The sequence below is a fragment of the Biomphalaria glabrata genome, chromosome 3, assembly GCF_947242115.1.
Source record: "Biomphalaria glabrata chromosome 3, xgBioGlab47.1, whole genome shotgun sequence".
In the NCBI taxonomy this organism is placed as follows: domain Eukaryota; kingdom Metazoa; phylum Mollusca; class Gastropoda; family Planorbidae; genus Biomphalaria; species Biomphalaria glabrata.
The window spans coordinates 313011-327385 of record NC_074713.1 but is presented as its reverse complement, the minus strand read 5'-3'; the positions used below and the strand labels follow the sequence as shown (position 1 = coordinate 327385).

The 14375-nt window shown below is 36.6% G+C and overlaps 2 protein-coding genes across 4 annotated transcripts in view; both read right to left on the bottom strand.

The window, feature by feature from the left end:
• The window catches only part of LOC106067837 (polypeptide N-acetylgalactosaminyltransferase 1-like), a 37824-nt gene that overhangs the window by 17960 nt on the left and 5489 nt on the right, over nt 1-14375 (bottom strand). The window contains exons 1-2 of one of the 3 annotated variants that reach the window (XM_056023023.1): nt 2759-3247; nt 615-1262 (exon numbers count right to left, since the gene is read on the bottom strand). The exons of 1 other annotated variant lie outside the window; for it this stretch is intronic. In XM_056023023.1, the coding sequence (XP_055878998.1) occupies nt 615-1200 (586 nt within the window). In that variant the 5' untranslated portion in view covers nt 1201-1262; nt 2759-3247. Of the gene's footprint in view, nt 1-614; nt 1263-1591; nt 1720-2758; nt 3248-14375 lie in introns of those variants that run through there. One more of the 3 variants, XM_056023024.1, reaches the window with a different exon arrangement.
• On the bottom strand, nt 8728-14305 carry LOC106059866 (polypeptide N-acetylgalactosaminyltransferase 5-like). The gene is made up of 6 exons (XM_056023026.1): nt 14194-14305; nt 13541-13720; nt 12129-12263; nt 11018-11104; nt 10241-10378; nt 8728-9211 (listed from the first exon to the last, which is right to left on the bottom strand). Exons 1-6 carry the CDS (start codon nt 14299-14301, stop codon nt 9032-9034), a joined length of 828 nt encoding a protein of 275 aa, XP_055879001.1. The 5' UTR covers nt 14302-14305; the 3' UTR covers nt 8728-9031.

The following is a 14375-nucleotide window of genomic DNA, read 5'->3' as shown; positions in this document are numbered from 1 at the left end:
TTATGTTACTCTACTGACTTCGTACCTACTGTTATGTTACTCTACTGACTTTGTACCTACTGTTATGTTACTCTACTGACTTTGTACCTACTGTTATGTTACTCTTCTGACTTCGTACCTACTGTTATGTTACTCTACTGACTTTGTACCTACTGTTATGTTACTCTTCTGACTTCGTACCTACTGTTATGTTACTCTACTGACTTTGTACCTACTGTTATGTTACTCTACTGACTTCGTACCTACTGTTATGTTACTCTACTGACTTTGTACCTACTGTTATGTTACTCTACTGACTTCGTACCTACTGTTATATTACTCTACTGACTTCGTACCTACTGTTATGTTACTCTACTGACTTTGTACCTACTGTTATGTTACTCTACTGACTTCGTACCTACTGTTATGTTACTCTACTGACTTTGTACCTACTGTTATGTTACTCTACTGACTTTGTACCTACTGTTATGTTACTCTTCTGACTTCGTACCTACTGTTATGTTACTCTACTGACTTTGTACCTACTGTTATGTTACTCTACTGACTTCGTACCTACTGTTATGTTACTCTACTGACCTCTCTCTTACTGTTCTACTAGTGTACTTTGTACTGACCTGGGTCTCCTGGCTTGCCAAATTGAATGAAAGGAGGATAGGTGACATGGAGATACAGCTTCTGTTTCTTCTTGACCTCAATACAACAATCTTCATCTGACTTCCGGTGGCCCTTCTTTTTCTTTGACCTTTTATCCGCTATCGGCTGAAGCGGCTTGAACTCAGGGCCCTTCACAGCACGTGCCTTGGGGTGCCCTAAGTTGTCTTCAATAATTTCATCTTCTATTCCATCCATTGGGTCGTCTGCTTTCTCCTTGATTACTTCCCCCACGTTGAGCAATGGATTCTGGAAGCCCGCCCCTACACGGAAGCCTTTCTTCCACCCATGGTCGTTGGTTTTCTTGTCTTCGTTGATGACGTCATTGTGCTCTCTGTTGATACGAAACTCTCCACCCAGAAGATCTTCCACGGGGCCTTCAAATGGAGACTTTACTTTAGTTTTATTATGCCCGTTTAAAGAATTCCCCTGATGGGATCGACTTAAGAAAATGTCGATTCTAGAGCTTGATATAAAAATATAAAGGTAGAAAAATAGAAAAATTCCACACACAATCAAAAGTTTAAGTTTTTTTCGTTTTATAAACATTTTGACAAATCTATCTTCACGCTATGATTTAGTGAATAGTTGAACATATGATGTGACCGAATCTGAAATAGTGACAATAATTATTTTTAATTTCCACTCAATAAAAAAACATACAATATTTAAAAATACATAATAGATAAAGATTACTAAAAATAAAATCAATATTATTGCGCCAGGCAGCCCATATAAAAGGATTAAAACATACACACATGTACACATACATGATGCATACATAATGCTCCGAACTGTCTTGTTTGGTAACCTTTTAAATCCGACTTATTCAATAAAGTTTGACCAAAACTAAGTAAAACACTATTCTTATCAAATCACGCGCAGACCAGCTTTAAAGCCTACACATACGCACACACGCAATTATAACACAAATACTCACACTTAAATTATATTCCGTCCCAAGAATATAAAAAAAAACTTGAATTTCTGGTATTACACAAATTCATTACTTTGTCCGCATATAAGATTCATAGACATACGCACCTATTATGTTACGTTGGTTGTCTAATGAAAAACACGAATGAGATATAAACATAGAGACAGGTAAGCTAACCCTATTCGAAAATTAGGAAGTTAAAAATGCAATGAACTAGTTACTGGACTTATAGTCTGGACTGCGTCAGGTGTGACAAATATCTTATAATAATTTCAGACGTTCAAAGAGGAAGATAGAATATCTAAGTCACAGCTGGGGCTGCGTAGCCACGAGAAATACCCGCAGCAATCTTTACTCTTCGGACTAAAGACATTTGAAACAGTATTATTTTTATTATTGAGTATGAAAAGTTTGTGCGCTGTCAACTTATGGAAGTATCAAGAAGACAAATGGACCTCATTCACCAAATTCGTAAACAAGCAACATTCAACCACGTGGTTCTCTATCTCTTCTATTACAAAATACGTCATCCATAAAGGCTGTCACGTGATACGTTTTGTTTCATTGCTTTTATCAATATTATCGCGTGGCTAAATGTTGTTTGTTTACGATTGGTGAATGGGGCCCATTGTGATGACGAATTGAACACGAGGAAGAGAACAAAAAATTAAAACTGCGTTAATTAAGTCTCACATCTAGCAGCAGACTGTCTGCGACATCTCCCCGCGACACCTCCTTGCAACACATTTCTCTAAGAAACGGATGTGTAAGGTCAAGAGAGTAATGCTGCTAAGATTCCAGTCTAGAAATTTGTAGATATAGAATTTTAATAAGCTAAAGAAATGCCATTGATTCAGCAGCTCTTTCTTTGTTCCCACGATCTTAAAGGTCTATTTCCATCTCTTTCTTTCTCTTAATCTCTCGTTCTCTCTCTTTCTCTTTCTTTCTCTCACTTTCTATGGCTCTTTCTCTCCCTTTCTCTCTCTCTCTCTCTCTCCCTCTTCCACTTTATCTCTCTCTTTCTTTCTCTCTCTCTTTCTCGCTCTCTTTCTCCACACGACATAGTCTAAATTGTGCTGATGTGCCACCCCCACCCCAAAAAAAATCTCTCTCTCTCTCTCTCTCTCACATTACCACCACACGCTGATTTAAATAGTTTTATTCACTTACCAAAAAGTTGTACTAGATCTGTGTGACGAGTCAAATTAAAAACCAACCCAACACATGAAAGTATTTATGTCCTGAGATGGTCAATCACGTTGTAGACTTCAAACGTCGTCTGCAACTTCCTGTTCCTCAAAACAACCCTTCCCATACTGTATAGATCAATAATACTAAGTGACTGTCTTGTCTTAAACACAGACTCGAATCAAACACGTTGTCTCAAGCACAGACTTAAATCATACACATTTGTCAGCAACACAGATGACTAAATATCACAGAACGTTATCTGAATGTAAATTGTCATAATATCATACGACTCTTTAACTGTTCTCTTTCGAACGTTGAATTGCCGTATTTTGATATGAATAGTAAATTTATTTCCCTTAAGTCACTATTGAATCAATGTCTGTATGAACCTGGCAATAGGATGGAGAGTCACGGGGAACACACACTTTTACTTTGAATGTTATTTGATGACGTTGGTGGGCCCGAAGACTCGGAACGTGAGTTTGATACAAAACTTCTTCCATTGATTGATCACAACAGCTGCGAAGTATCGAGCAAAAGTTTCAGCAGATTTGAAAATAACTTAATCCCTACGTGTTAGTCTGTTTAACACACTGGACCTGTGCTGGAAAGATAGGAGAGCACATAGAGCTCGACTACACATAACACCGACCTATACAAACTATTGAACGCTAGTTATAACATTGACATCTCAATATAATCTATTAAGATTGTTTTTTTTTGTGTAAACTAAAATAATTTATATAAGTGTAATAAAAGGGTTCTAGATCTAATCGGGTTGGGATTTCTCTTATTGATGTTGAATTGAACTCGGTACAAATAAATCTAGGAGGATTGGTGTTAACTTGTAGCACTAAACTGCTTGCAGACAACTTAAAATCGCTGTAGGCGTATTATATCTTAACTTGTAACACTTTAAATAACTTTTTTTTTGTGAACCCTAACTTTTATTACAATATAAACAAATTTAACTCGAGATAAAATGAAATCAATGTAGTAGACTTGAGTAATAGTATAAAATGGTATTCTGAACAAAATCTAGCTCACTATAGTAACACGTCTTTTCAGTCTGGCGTTCTGGAGTCGTTTCCTCTACCTAAGACCGCTGACGACAATGCCATCTATCTTGCATCATTCACAACCAAATTGCTAAACAAAACAATGATGAAAGATAATTTTTGGTCCCTTAATATAAACATTGTTTTAAAAATTGATGAGACGAACAAAATATTTTTTAAAATAAAATTTTGGTTTGTAATGCATCTTTTTAAAATTATTTCATTATATTAGTTGACCGGAAATTAGCTTTTGCTGCTTGATATTATTTTAAAATAGATTCTGTTAGACAAACCGTTGAATCCCAAGTCATCACAATGTGTCAGTGTTCTTAGGTTTGTACTTCACTTTATAAGACTTTTGAACTCACTGCTCTACTTTCACAATAAGCAATACAAATACCTGTCTATTCTTTCGTTTAGAAATAATTCATTAACCACCCAGGTAACAAAAAAACTTTTACTACAAAGCTTATACCAACTCACTCTATCTGGCTAAGAGTTTATACATGACATTTCTCCGACACCCAATCTCGGGTCAAGCTGAAATTTTGCACAATTATTTCTTTTACCTGACCACGCAAGAATCAATTTAAAAAAATAACCAATTAATTAATTAACCATTGGTAATAAATTACTATGTTTGGTATCTCATACAAGGGAAGAAATAGTACTTGGCTGTAGTGGTGGTATAAGTTGAATTAGTCCCCTTTATATTAGGCTGCCGTCTCAGACTTAGGGAACACAAACTTGAAAAAAGAATAATAGATAACAATACAATTTTCCATGTTCGTAGACTCTTCGCTAGTACAGTGGTTGCCGCGTTGGCTTGAGAAGACCGTTTGAACGTCTTAAGAGCTGAGCCGAAGGCTCATTGAGCTCTAAGTTTGAAAAAAGAACCCTGCTTGGACGCCAAACAGTAAAAAAAAACAAAAAAACACAGTTCTGTTTGAGAGAGACCCGAGTCAATGCCTATGTAAAGCATTGCTGTTTCCAATGCCTTTTGCCCCCGACGCATGCTTGGCTGCACATGGCCGAAGGCCGAGGACACCGGGAGTCTCCGCCATTTTCCTTCGTTATACCAAGCTAACCGTGGGGGACTCGCCATTTATGTAACGGTCCCTTTGAGGAACAGCGCATGGATGTGTGACAGGTTTGTGGGGACTTTTTAGCAAATCCGCCCGTGCAAGAGGTGGACTCTCGTCTACCCGTGGGCATCTCCACGGGAGTTATGTTTCGCCATTCATTTAGCCTAGCTACCCCCTCAAGTAGCCGTTTCCACCCAGGTGCCACGGTGAGGCAGAACAGCGTACCCGGGCTTGAGAAGACCTGAGAAGGCTTTAGCCCACAAGTTAAAATTCAGGTCATACCCTTTTAGTTTTATAAAGTTTTGTTTTTTGTTGTTGTTGTTAATCTAGATCTATTACAAACTTAATTCAATGACATCTAGACTCATTGATACAAGTACGCTTAATACAAGCTTTGAAAAAGTATTTTTTTTTGTTTTTAGGTACTACTATTTTAAATTTGAATTCCAATCCTATCAGCCATATCCACCGCAGACTCGCGTACATGAACACATTCTACATTTTGTCTTATCAAAAATATTTATTAAATTAAAGAGGTAAGGATGATACATTTTAAATAATTCTTATGTTACAAGTAAATTAATTTTAATGTTTATAATGGTATTTCCCATAGTATGAGAAACTTCTAAGAAAAATAAAGTTAAAAAGAGGACTTCATCAAGTACAGTTAATAGTTCCCTTTTTTTTAAAGTTACTCCCCTTAGTAAACCCTTTCGTTAGTTTCCCATCAAGATTTTACTCTTTGGGTTAGCCTTAGACCAGAGGTGGGCAACATTTTTTTCCATCGAGGGCCTCATTAAAAAAAAACTTTTGGGAACGGGGGCCGCATATATGTATATGAAATATGTAAGTATAAATACGAAAACATAATTCTTTACTTAAGATAACATACTCTTCTCAATACCATATTGCCCATGCTAGGCTAGCAGATACTACTGTGGTACCAAACATCGGAATGATTTGTTTCCATATCTTCAAGTGCTTCTAGGAACTACATGTGGTAAAGTCCCTTTGCTCTGATAGGTTTGATTACTGGTATAATTTCGTAATTAATATGATTGATATCCAATGCGGCTTTGCACAAACTTTCCCGTTAAGAGCTTATGGTTGGGATATTGTTCTATTTTTTCTAAGTCAAAGCACGGACACCATCAGTTGTTACACATGCCATCTTGTTCCGAGCAAACCCAAAACTTTCAGCACAGTTCTTCATAGCATCGGCCTGAGTTTGTGTCTTTGACTGAATGCTTTGAAATATTGCCAATACGAATAATCGTCAATTACTTTAAACTTTATAGAATAACATGTAGAGACAATGTTTTTTTCAGCCTCTTCCTCATAAGTGATAAGAATCATAACTTTCTAAAAATTTATATAGATATTAAGAATTATTTATTTTTAAATATATTTGAATTTTTTTTTTGTATAACCTGTGGGAACACCTGATTTCTTGAGATGTCCGAGGGCTGCATAAAGGACTCCGGCATGTTCCGTAATTTGACCACCCCTGGCTTAGACAATATTAAGGTGATTTGTTTCTTTCGGCTAGCTCATGGTTTACGAGGGTTTCACAGGGCTATGACAATGACCGACCGGCTTTTTTTTTTTCATGTCAACACTGTGTAGGTGTTTTATGTTTGTAAAAAGGTGCTGTGTTCTTTGAATAAAGATCCATCAATGGCTTTAAATTGCGAGCTTAGCAATACTAATGTCAGTTCCCATTTTATTACGAAGTAAAAGTATACTTTTTTTTTTCCAACAAGTGAACTTCAGAGACTTTATTTCCATGACGACCAAACAATGTATGTAAATCCATATAAAGAAAAAAAAAAGAAGATGAAAATGACTACTATTGTAATGAGATACCATCAGAGCATTAAAATAAATGATTAAGCCACATAATGAAAATGTTACAGAAAACTTAGTTACATTCATTCTCGTAAACACGCCAAATCTGTTCTCCTCTGACATCTCAGTAACTTACAATTTAGGTTTTCTGTAAGTAGGCCTATATGCTCATGCTTTACATCTACGCTACAAGATTTCACATCACATTTACTCTTGTTTTTACATTACAAAAGTACTAATTATGATTTGTTAATTTCTAGTTGATGACCATTTTAAAAAAATATCTAATAATTAAAAAAAAGTATACGTCGTAACTAAAATCTTCTTATCTTATAAATTACAGACGTTGATTTAAAAAGAAAGAAGATGATTACGTCCTACGCGTGATCTAGGTCAGTCTAGTCATGCATGTTAAATAATGACTTAAATTCTGCCAAGTAATTGGTTTTCCTGGCTGACTCAGGCAACCCATTCCATGCTCTGATAGAGCAAAAATGCCTCATTGTGTATAACCTTTAAACATACTTATGTTTTTTTTTGTTCCTCTTTCAAAATCCCAGTCTTCACCGAGATTCGAACCCAGGACCGCAAGTTCTGAAGCCAAGCGCTTAACCACTCAGCCACATCACCCCAAAATACGTATGTCATGTACATATGCATTGGGCTCTAATATTTCAAGAAATTCAAGTGTCTTTATAAGCTGAATCAGCTAAGCATGTAAATACTAAAATTGAATCGGCTTCCACGGCATAACTTCAAACTCTCCTAATGTATAACATTTAACTGACACTTCTAAGGGATACCATTTCTAAGGTATAACATTTAACTGACACTTCTAAGGGATACCATTTCTAAGGTATAACATTTAACTGACACTTCTAAGGGATACCATTTCTAAGGTATAACATTTAACTGACACTTCTAAGGGATACCATTTCTAAGGTATAACATTTAACTGACACTTCTAAGGGATACCATTTCTAAGGTATAACATTTAACTGACACTTCTAAGGGATACCATTTCTAAGGTATAACATTTAACTGACACTTCTAAGGGATACCATTTCTAAGGTATAACATTTAACTGACACTTCTAAGGGATACCATTTCTAAGGTATAACATTTAACTGACACTTCTAAGGGATACCATTTCTAAGGTATAACATTTAACTGACACTTCTAAGGGATACCATTTCTAAGGTATAACATTTAACTGACACTTCTAAGGGATACCATTTCTAAGGTATAACATTTAACTGACACTTCTAAGGGATACCATTTCTAAGGTATAACATTTAACTGACACTTCTAAGGGATACCATTTCTAAGGTATAACATTTAACTGACACTTCTAAGGGATACCATTTCTAAGGTATAACATTTAACTGACACTTCTAAGGGATACCATTTCTAAGGTATAACATTTAACTGACACTTCTAAGGGATGACTTATATATACTACTAGACTGGAAATCGGAAATAAATTCTTGTCCGCGACTGATCGATCGTGAAAATTATGTAGAAAGTTGGATCAAGGCGTTGTTTTGTAAAGTAGTTCAAAGAAGTAAAGTTGTTTTTTTTCACCCTAACCTATGTAACAAATAATTTTATTTTTTAGATCTAGATCTAGTAATTGATTATCAAAGACACACAAAAAAAAAATCACAATTTAGTGTTGCATTCAGTCTTTTGATAAAGAAGATTATTTATCTAAAAATTGCAAAATAATAATTATGAGACGAGAGTACTCTTATTTTTTATGTTAATTTACTAGATCTAGATCTAAAAATTAAATAAGAGCAATTGGAGCTCTATAGAGCAAATGATGTATAGGTCATCTGTTTCAGTGGTGTCATGTGGCCAGCGCAACTTTTCTTTTTCCCAACTAATGCCAGGTACTCATTACAGCTGGGTTGACTCGGATGCGCCCTAGGGATCCCAAGTTAAAAATCCCTGTCTTTGCCAGTATTCAAACCCAGGAACTTCGGTTGAAAGCAAAGCGCTTTACTACTGGGCTATTTCGAACCCACAAGAAATGTATGTTTCCCCATGTATTATCCTTTTTATGTAGTAAGATGTCTTTGTGTTTGGGTGTGTGCGTATGTGTGACTTACCAAAATAGAAACTCGTGTGACCAGTGTCTCTTTAAAGATTTATCGATCTCTATTGCAGTACGTTTCAAAATAGTCTACAATGTACAAATAGCATTGGACTTATAGAATGACAAGTCCAAAGAGAAGACAACACGATAGAATTTTGTCTCAAACACTCCAATCTATGTTAACTCCCTTTGCTTTCATGCTCTCTTGGTACTCTTTCCTTGTCATCATCTTCCATTGTTGATCCACCGCGTCATCTGAACACTGCTTAAACTGGACACTCATACTTGTCCCGTTAGCTTGAAGGCACGTCCCAGTTTTTTTATTCAGCAACCTTTGATGCTACAAAACACGGAAAATTAATTAATTAATGTTAAGCAAAGTCATTATTTTACTTTATTAATGTCATACGCTTTTGTCATGCCAATCACTAGTCTGACATTACTATACTGTAATCAATGTTAAAATTTTTTGCCAAGTCAATTGACAGTCAGTCATAACAGCTACAAATAGACCTATCCACCGAAGGCATTCTATCTTCATTCCAGATTTGATGGCAAACTTCTAAATATAGCCAGACTGAGGGCCAAAACTAAAATCAAAACCACCCTCGTAAGAGATGCTATTCGCGTACTGAGCCAAAAAGGTTAAATAATTGTAAACGGATTTATTTACATTTAAACTACTTAGCACTTGTAGTAGATATGGGTTATTTTTTTAAATGTAAAGGTTAGGCTCGGGGTTAATTATAGACAAAAATAGTTCACCCACACGTCACGTCACGTGGTGTCATTCGAGCTATATTGATATTATGGCTGCCTGGTGGTGTGGTTTGCGCGATGTGGGCCTACCGTCGTTCGGACTTATCAATGGTCCCGGGTTCAAACCCTGCCCGCTCCCATCCCCCGTCGTCCTGCGGGAGGTTTGGACTAGGAAGTAAATTATCTTCAACTTTGAAGGAACATCCGAAACATGGAAAACATTTTACAAACGTGATTCACGGGAAAGTATTCATTTGCAAACAGTTGCAATCGATCTTATTTTTTAAAATTAATATAATGTTTATTTTCATGAAATATTATAGCTTTTAATTATTTGAATGTCTTTTTTAAATTGCTGTTGCAGAACAAATGTTTAGCAAAAATATGTTTATGTTTTGGTTGGCTCTTTGGTCGTGTGGTATGCTCCCTAGACGGTCGTCTCGGTGGTCCGGTGCTCGAGCCCTCACCGCTACCATCCCCCACAGTCCTGCAGGAGGTTTGGGATTTAATAATCTTCAAGTATGAAGGAACTCCAGAAGCATATCAAACTACACAACTCCCAAAAGCCATGAATTCGTCCGATCTTCCAATCATTCAATCAATTACTTACGTCATCGTACACCCACAAGACTTCATCGATGACGTAGTAGTCGGCGTAAAAAATCAGGTCTCGATCTCTCCCTTTAATCTCCACACCCAATATATGTTCTCGGGAACCGATTCTCTGATCCGTTCGATACTGCCACATCTGAAACAATTAGTATTTTATCCACATCATATAGACACATACAATCTGTACATTTCAATAATTATACAACAAGATAACTCTATAACTCTAGTCCATTTGCGAGTCCCTAGGACTTGCTAAATACAATTATAGGCAAGACAATAAAAGGAGAGACAGATGGTTGCCCTAGTTTTAGAATTTTTTATTCTACTATCTAGCTGAGATTTCGAATAAACTGGTGGTGGGTGAGACATATTTGAATAAAATTTCATCAAGATCATTTCGTTAATTATTCAATTATTTTAGGCTAAATAAATATGCAGTTAATTTTTAATTAGACCAATTAGAGAATTTACAATTAGGCCTACATTGTATTTTTTTAAAAGTGTTATTAAGTAACTTTTGCATATGGCCACCCCCCACCATGCAAAGGTATGACTCAAGTTAGAAATGGATTTCAAATGAAATTATATTACTTAACTCTTTCTCTCCTAGCTGACGATACTAGCGTTGATTCCACCACAACGTGGTAAATAATTACGGAGAGAAAGAGTTAATTCTGAAGGATACCATAAAATAAAGAGCATTGGATTGAACTAGAATCTTAACAGAATACCTGTCTGATGACAAGCATCAGGGCCTCGAATCTGAGACACTTACCTGATCGATATTGTCTATAGAACAACGCTGAAGATTCCCCTTATGCTCATTGCGGTGTAGACACAGAGTGGTGGAGATACTTGTTATCTGACAGTACAAAGAGATGGAACAAACCTTTTTTAAAGCTATAACAGCTGTTTGTTTGTTTGGTTTACATGCCTGGGATGTTCCTTCAGAATGGAAGATTATTACATCCTAGCCCAAACCTAGCCTTCAGCCCCATGGATGACAAAAAGTGGTCATTAACGAACCACGATGGGCGAGCTATAATAGTTTAAAGCCCAAACCTCCAGCAGGACGGCGGCCAGGGCTCGAACCCGGGACGATCAAGACGATAGTCCAGAGCGTATACCATACGACCATTTTGATTATACATTGTAAGCTATCAATATTACGTAAGACAATCACACTCACACACGCATATAAATGTCCATGAAGCTACACATTCACAGATTGTAGCGTCTTAAGTTTTGATCCAACATTAAAGCTACATAAATGTTCACACTGTGATTATATACAGATACGTTATTGGGGCAGAGACAATCCTTTTTAAAAGACAAAGCTTGTCTAAGAGGAAGAACTTCTCACAACTTTATCTATCAATAATTTAGAAGTTATTTCCCTTATTCAATATCAAACGAAATAATTGCTTACCAAAAATTAATTGAATAATTGGTAATTTTTATTTATTCAACGTTTTGCTAGGTACAATGAATGAGTAATTGTTTAAAGTATCAACTTGATCGGAGAATGCGTGTGGGAGAAATAGCGTCAACAATTTTTTAAGGGGACTAGACTCTACTAATTTAGCCATATCTGTGAATACTGAAGGATTAATCTACCTTGTTGGTATCAAACAAAATAATATTAATTACTAGTAATTAATTTACTTATTGGTTAATGTTTTGTATTGATTCAAGAATAGTCTACGCCAAGGAATAATTGTGCAAAGTTTCAATTAGATCTGAGCATGGGCATGGAAGAAATAACGTGTACACACTTTTTACCAGACTGACAGACAAACAGAGTTAGTTTATATCCGCTTTGTAAAAAGATTGAATAAAAGCATACTCTTTGTGTTCGATTATTGTTGTGATTGCTAGACACATACCTGCCCAAAGTATACTCCATTCACATCCATTTTTTCCTTAATTCTGGCATCAACTTTTTCTAAATACGTAGAGAAATTAGAGCACTTTAAAGATTGGCGTAACCGAACACGTGACCTGACGTCACCATACTCTGGCTGTAAAAAATGCGGAACAAAACTTTAACAAAAAAATATCAATAAATATTAACAATCAGTTACTAAACTTGATAAATGAATGAAAAACTAAGCAAGTCAGATAATTTCAAATTTCTGCGGCCTAAGGTTCAGGAGCGTGATTGTGTATCCAGCACAACGATAAACAATAGTACCAGTTAACGCTGGGGGTCTCAGAGGAGTCTGAAGCTTTCCAAATACATCTAGTAATTTGAATTCGAGACACCTTGATTAGGAAGTCGCAGGGTTTACCATTCGACTACCTCGCCTAGGACTAAATGGAATCGAAAATATTTATAATTGTTTGACATGATTCTATAATTTTTAAACAAATAATAAAAGATGAAATATGTCTTTAATTCTTACTACATCTTGTACCGACTCTCTATCAGGCTGTCTGGACAACACAACCAAACAACAACTCAAAGAACGACAACTCGGTCTCCAACTAACGTAATTATCTATTAACTTATATATATATATATATATCAACAGCCAATACTGTACAATGGGCGACTCGATTTACTAACTGCACGAATGCTTTCCCGTAGATGACCGTACTTCCGTATCAACTTTACTGCTGTACCAAACTCTACTGGTCTCTCCGTCTGGTCCTAGACTCGTACTGCCTTGTGCTGGATTGTACTGTTCCGAACCGACTTCACATTAAACTCACTGTACCGAACACTGAATCATGAATCGTCTAGACCAGCGGTTCTCAACCTTTTAGTCTCGGTGACCCCTTTTTACAACCCCCCACTCTGCCGCGACCCCCCCCCTTTCCGCATACACACACAGCAATAGAAGAATGGACAAAAAACAATTCATTTTTTCGATGGTCTTAGGCGACCCCTGGCAAATCGTCAATTGACCCCTAAAGGGGTCGCGTCCCACAGGTTGAGAACCCCTGGTCTTGACGCTGACATCATCGCTCTTAATAGAGGGACCCCGAGGGCCTTCTCGAATACGATCGAACATCGCCAATTTTGTCTGGATGGTCACATGACCCTGCCACGCATGAGTTGCATGCGTAGTGTTCAGACCACAGTAGTTTCCTGAAACCTCGCCTGTCGTTACTCATCACAGTTAACCGCTCGACTAGCGCTGGCAAGTGTTATCTATGTCCGCTGATTACCCACGTCGCCACCATAGTAATAACAACATGCTATAAACTATTTTATGCATCTTATACAGCTATCATCACATCCAATAGAAACAACTTTCAAAAAAACAGACTCTTATTAGATACGAGAACTTACAATGTTGTAGCCAAGCTTCTCATAAAAGAAATGTTTGTATTGGTCCATCCAGACTTCTGCCACTCGGACCGAGTTTTTCAAAGTCAACCTAGCCCCGTGCAGTGTGGGGTTAGCAAAGCGGTAAACGTGTCCAACATGCGAGCAAAGAGACAACAAAAGTGAGCCCCCACACATCCAAGCCTGAAACAGACATTTTACCTTTGATTAGCATTTCTTTCCTTTTTTTACCAAACAAAAAAAATAACCCCATTCACGTAGACTCATTTTCAAATGCCCCTAATTCAGGCTTTTAAATTTCAAATAATTGTACACTGCAGACTTTTTTAAAGGCCACATTTTATTAATATTTTCTTAAAGCCAATTTTGTTTTTCATTAGCAAAGCCTTCTATGATAATTAGCATTATTTATGACAATCTCAAACTGGTCTTTTCACTGCATTGATCTAGTCTGTTGATAACTAGTCTACAAGTTGCCCAGATTTAGAAGCTTTGTTTAGAATTTGGCCTACATTTTTTCATCAAAATTGCAGATGAAAAAAAAAAAAGAAACAAATGAAAGAACTTTTATCAAAGTCAATTAGCATTACCTTACTTTGATTTCTACAAGAAAGTTGACGAGGTTAAATACGTGCCATGACTTTAGTCCTACTTACTTTAAAAGAGATTTCAATATTTTCTCCTCCCCACAGGTCCATCTCGGGGTCATATTTACCTAGCTTTGAGAACCAGTCTCTGGACACAGCATAGAGTCCGCCTGGCATAGTTGGAGACCTGGTGATAATAAGCATGTCTAGGTTGATGTTGTGTGTTGTTTTTTATATATACTAATGACTTT